General features: G+C 35.7%; 1 protein-coding gene across 1 annotated transcript; it reads right to left on the bottom strand.

Moving 5' to 3' along the window:
• Nucleotides 1-5,999, bottom strand: LOC103435874 (serine/threonine-protein kinase MHK-like). Its single transcript, XM_008374303.4, has 18 exons — nt 5,601-5,999; nt 4,532-4,854; nt 4,356-4,434; nt 4,006-4,074; nt 3,772-3,861; nt 3,473-3,611; nt 3,286-3,388; nt 3,066-3,118; nt 2,793-2,859; nt 2,458-2,569; nt 2,315-2,380; nt 2,155-2,223; nt 2,003-2,060; nt 1,787-1,891; nt 1,051-1,085; nt 895-940; nt 661-736; nt 1-374 (listed from the first exon to the last, which is right to left on the bottom strand). The coding sequence occupies exons 2-18, from the start codon at nt 4,537-4,539 to the stop codon at nt 245-247; spliced, it is 1,305 nt and encodes a 434-aa protein (XP_008372525.3). The 5' UTR covers nt 4,540-4,854; nt 5,601-5,999; the 3' UTR covers nt 1-244.
• Between the last annotated feature and the right edge of the window lie 219 nt (nt 6,000-6,218).

Raw genomic sequence — 6,218 nt, 5'->3', positions numbered from 1 at the left:
TTAAGGTGTCAAGTGATCGCTAAATTGTCAACATAATTCGATCTCAGAAGCTAAATTGTCATGGTACAATGTCGATTGGCTTTACAATATTGAAGAATTCGAGTAAGAATATTCTGAATACACTCTACATGTTCACGGTACAATGGCAGACTGTATGACAGTGCTCAATGCAATTCTATATTAACATGTGTAATAAATTACAGCTCGCTTTTCGTTCCAATAGCAGTTTATTAGATCATCTCACTTAGAGGCAATGGCTTTGTGGGAAGGGAGGAGACACGGTCAAAAATCGACCATCTAAGATGTTCGGCTGCAAGGATGGGATGGAGAAACCAGCCGATTGTGGAACTCTGACGGATGGATGCTGAATTGAACTGCAAGAAAGGCATGGGGAATAACAGACATCATGTTAGTCCAGAACAATATGGATAAAACTCAGTTCTGTGAAAAGTCAACAACCTCAAGACAACTATATATCATTATCTACAGCTTCTTGGTGTATTGGAAGTACCATCATATCAATATCCCCATAAGAGAGATATGGTCAACAAGCCATATTATTAAAGCAGAAGGGAAACAAAATTTCGTACATTATCACCACGTAGACCGTTTACACAATGAGCAGATGAACAATATTACTATACGGGCATGCGAACTGACCTGAATGATAAAGAAAAGGAAGGCTCTACTGGGGCACAAATTCCACGTTGGTCGGGGGGCATCAGAGACCAAAATACTGGAGAACAGTTGCAACGACACATCAGTTTCAAGAAAAGAGAAGCTAAGAAGAGAAGGCAAATAGTTTTTTCTTGTCTTAATTCACATTTCTCTCCCTAATTAAGGCAAGCCTTCTAATCTGAAACGATGACATTAAAGAAAGATCCAAAGAATTACCAGATCGTCCAGAACGATCTTCCAAACCAGAGCAAAATAATGCATCCTGCAAAATGAAACTAACATAATTCAAAACAAAAGTAAATTAAGCAGCATTTGGGTTCTAATGCTACAAGATTCCACAAAAACATTCCCGAAAGAAGCCCGTGCACTCACCTCTTTCATATGATGAGATACATCATGGACCACATCTGCAGGGAACAATTACAATACACAGTGAGATGAATATAGCCCTCCAGAAAAGATATAAATATGAGGTGAAACCGAAATATAAAGAATTTACAAAAAGGAGGGGAAGTCCAAAAATTTCCCATAAAATATGACTGCTCAGATAGATCCTTGAATTTGCTCAAAAAAATAAAGATAGATCCTTGAAATATTGACTTATGATTCAGCTGAACTCCGTGGAATAATCAATACTCCAGTTACGAAATAAAGAGGAGAAAAATGGAGTTATCTCCAGTCAAACAGAAATGACACCATTTAAACTTGAAATTCCATATCCTGAAGTCTAAATAATGATGCATGGGAGACAAAAGAATGTACTAAGTAAATGAAGCAGAAGCATGGGGAGGTTGAAATACTTTCACTTCAACAGTCCCTCCAGACTTGCTATTAGCAATTCCTAATACACAAGGCCTGTCTTAAACTTTGAGTGGTCGACTAGTGCTAAAGCAAAAGTGGAAGTAAATTAGGTTATGGACCAAGAACGCCACCCTGAACCTAACTGGATGAGAAAAAAGCTTAAACATAAGCTACTACACTTAGGAATGAGCCCAAGCATGCAAGGCACACAAGACACATTGCAAACATTGCAATAAAACAAAAATTTTGTCATTGCCATCCCTATCCATGCCTTTCATACTAACACCACAGGGACAAACATAATTACCGAAGTCTGGAACACTGGGTTTCACAGCCAACGTCAAGCCAAGAAAGCAGTCCTCAGGCTCAGCACCAAAGTCCGATAATTTCAACTCGAGTGTTGGCTTTGCCCCTGTGAAATAATGGAGAAAAATTATACAAGAAAACGAAAAAAGAAAAAAAAATAATGGATACTAATAAGGGAGGTAGGTACGCATGAAAGAATGGGGAAAGGGAACCTTACCCATGTTACTCAGCTTCAGGTCAAGTGAATCAGGAAGTGAACGAGGAATCCAGCCCACCTATCCATCTTATGTTAGTAAGCTGATCAAATTTATAACATAGCAAAATAGAACAAAAGCAAAGAAGAGAAGAAAACTTGAGAACACATATTACCTGGAAAAAAGGATGTTGCAATGATTCATCGGCGGTTAGCCTCCTTGAGGAATCCCATGAACATAGTTGCTGCCAACAATCAAGAAATCAAGATATTAAAGCATTTAACAAATATTGTCAGGAATTACTGATGAAGGAGAACTGTATAAACAACTCTTACCATGATCAAATCAATAGCTTCTGGACTTGCATTTGGAATGATATCGCAGAGGTTAGCGGGCAAGATCTATTAAAAAGAATGAAATAGTGAGTGAAAGCCAAGCAATATGAATTGATAGTAAACAGATCGATGCAAAAGCTTACCTTTTCATAATTGATAAAGCTATATAATCGAGAGGCATTTGTCCCTTCAGGAAAGACAGTCAAGTCTGGAGTACCAAGCACACAGCAGATCTTGAAGAATTGATCTATCTCACTGTCCATTGAAGAAACTAGATTTGTAAGATGTAAAGAAGTTCTCCAACATATCTTCTTATTAAAGAAGAAAAACTTAGCACACATCTATAGTGCATTTATTTATTTTGTGCGGTACGACAGGTAAAATAAATGGACTACGTAGAGGTAACTGCAAAAGAATCATTTTTACGCACATTTTCTCACCAAGACCAAAAACAATAAATATAGAATGATATAATCACCTTTCACCAGGGAAAATAGGGGATGAAGTGCAAAGCTCAGCTAGGATTGCGCCAGCTGCCCACATGTCTGCATATGTTTTCATTTGTTAATCGCCACTCAAAGAAGCACAAAGAGATAATTGATCTCAAGTTTGATATAGAAAAATCTCATGCAGCCTAATCATAGATATACAATACCAGTATAAACCTCAGTTGAAACTTTTTCAACACAGAAATTACAGAACTTCTGGAAGAGGAGCTGTTCAATGAAGAAGTAATAAAGACCATGCTTACCAACTGCAGGAGTGTATAGTTTGGACTGCAACAAGACTTCTGGTGCTCGATACCTAGGATGCCAAACAAGCACCGTAAAATGTAAAAGATCAGAGTGCATGCATAGACATTTGTGCACAAAATAAGATAACACAACTCGACATTAACCCCCCCACTCCAGAAAACCATACATTCACAAATGCGAAAAACAAGATAAGATGATTGAAGATGACTAACTCACCAGCGTGTGGAAACATATTCAGTGTAAGGAGGCATCGATGATACTTCTCGAGCCAAGCCAAAATCGGCAATTTTAAGAACGTCATTCGTCACCAGCAAATTCTCTTCAAGGGAAAATCGTGTTCGATTAATTTCTTAACAAAAATATAGAGATGCAAGAAAACACAATGTTGCCAAACATAACTTACCTGGCTTTAGATCTCGGTGAAAATACCCACTTTTATGGAGGTGAATGAGTCCATGCAGCAGTTGAGACATAAAGCTACGAATCTCATCCTCTGAAAAGGGTCTTCTTTGTTCTTTCATTATTTGGTACAAATTATAGTTCTGGAAACATGAAATTTGGAATCAAACACATCTTACATAATGAGATTAACTTGACCAACTGGCATTCATCAACTTTCAAATTAAGACGATGATATCATTTTATATGATATATAAGTTATAACGTAAACAAAACTAAATGAGAAGGCAAAAGGTCCCTCACCATATATTCAAAAATGAGGAACACCTCATTGTTTTCCCTGACAACCTCCTTTAACTTTATGATATTGGGATGATTTAGTTTACGAAGTACCTGGGAAAATTTTTTTTGACTTGAATCAATGGAAACAACCAGAGGGCATTATCTATTTCATTTAGCAATATGCAAAATGTAAAAGCTCATATTGATGCATATGGCACAACAATATTGAACCATTAAAGTTATCGTGGGACATACCTTAATCTCTCGTAACCTCCAGTATTCCTCCCAGAAATAGAACTTCCTCTTCATCTTCTTGACAGCAACCTGAGGTCAGAAAGGTTAAGTAATACCAGGAAGGATATCGTTTTTGTATAAATGCTTACTCTAAACTCTTAACTAATTCATTCATATTACAATACTAGAGACAACAATTAATATTGAGTCCGTGTTCTCCCTCAATATTTGTATAAACCACAAGATTGATAAAATCAAAAGCATATGACCAAAAGTTCACAGGGGTTAATCGCAAAAACAAATCAATTCACAGGTCAAGATCAAACAAAGCTTAGGAGAAGTAATCATTTCTTTAGTAAGGAGAACCATACAATCTCCTTTGTTCTCAAATCACGAGCCTTATATACACAACCACAAGTGCCATCACCAAGCTCTTCCAAAATTTTATATCTGGGAAAAGAATTCAAGTAAACAAAAAAATATAAGAATTAAAAAAAAATGAAAACCTATTGTTTTAAACAATTCAAAGCATTAGAAAGCAACTAACCTTTCCATTTTTTATGTGCGAACAGTATACAGTCCAACAATCGTTCAGTGGAATTTAAACAACCTCCAAAAAGAGTCTTCGCTGACAACACGGTTTTGTTCACTGGCTTGTAGGCATTGTATAGCGCTTAAGTCTAGCATCCAGCATTTGGCTTCATCAAGCATCCACTTGTCATTGTAGGAGCGGTTAACAGTCGGGAAGAAGTTTATCAACATTTTGCAACCCTCCACGTGAACTCCAGGGACCAAGCATTAAACTTGGCTAATCCATTTTCTTTACAACTACTAACTTATAGCCTCGTATCAAAAACTGGGGCAATTGAGCTGCAGTAGATGGCAAAGTCAGAAGTTTAATTCAACTTTAACAAACCCAACCATTCAACATCAAACAAAAATCATGTCTTTTAATAGCTACAAGCCTACAAATCACTGTTTGCCTTCTTGGCCAACACAAAAAAAGCACACAGAAAGAAAAACAGAACCCGAATCAAAAAACATACAACATTTTGGTTTCCCAAGTTAAAACATCTCACCCTTCGATAATACTAAATTCCTTAGAATTGCAAGATCAAAGCCTTTTCCTTTCGTTATTTCAATGTTACAATGAACACTACAAGTCAAAATTTTGTAGCCCTTCCCCATCCTATACCTTGTTCAAAAGATCAAACAACGAAATTTTCGTACACAACAAATCTATTAAATCCGTATCCCATCCCATCAATTCAAATCCTAAACATGAAACAACAAGCTCAAACTAGACAAGCAATCCAAATACACTAAAAAGATTCAAACTTTACAATATTACCATATAATTTGTACTATTTCATTAAAACCCAACAATCAACTCCACTACCTCAACCATGGTTAGACTATATATTGGTACAAAACTAACAAAAACTAGAAACCCAGAATTAAATTTTCTTTCTTTTGCTTTTCCTGATTTTCTTAAGAACCAAACAGAGCCCAAAAATGAAAACCTCGTGTGTTTCAATTTGCAAACAGCTAAAAACAATCCAAAAATTCATAAAAGTGCACAACATAATACAAGAAAAATTGAAGGATGAACTTACAAATTTACAACTGAAGCTAATAAATTGAGATAACCAGAGAAACAATTAGGAAGGTAAACAGATCAACAATGCACAAACAGTTTTCCAGGGAAAACAAATAGGGAAATTTTCAGAGAGAAAACTTTCGTTTGAGAGGAGAGGAAACTTGAGAGAGAGAGAATTTGGATTGCTGGTGAAGCCATGAGAGGGAGATGGATTCCGCATAAGAAGCGAAGGAAGAAGAAACCAAGCAAAAATTGTTATTAAAATCCGAAATATTATAAATTATTTGTTCTAATGATTTTATCGGTTTGTTAATATAAATTTTTAAGGAATTGTTATTGGCACTTCATAAATTTTATTTTATATTTCAAATTTTCTATATTTGAAAAGAAAAATATATTTGTGAGAAATATAGAATGAAATTTTTAAAGTGTCAATAACACTTTTCATTTATTATTGGGTGTCGTTAATATAATTAAAAATGAGAAATAGAAAATGCTTTGTCGTGGTGGTGGGAAGGATGGTGGTCCAGGTGGTCCCGCGGCTTATTCATTGGTTACCCGCTTTATTGTCCTCAATTACTTTTTAATTTTTAATTATAAAGAACTAAAGAAAATTAATGAAAATAGGAAGGCT

The sequence above is a fragment of the Malus domestica genome, chromosome 05 (genome assembly GCF_042453785.1).
Source record: "Malus domestica chromosome 05, GDT2T_hap1".
NCBI lineage: Eukaryota > Viridiplantae > Streptophyta > Magnoliopsida > Rosales > Rosaceae > Malus > Malus domestica.
The sequence above is the reverse complement of the archived record's forward strand: the minus strand, read 5'-3'. Positions and strand labels throughout refer to the sequence as shown.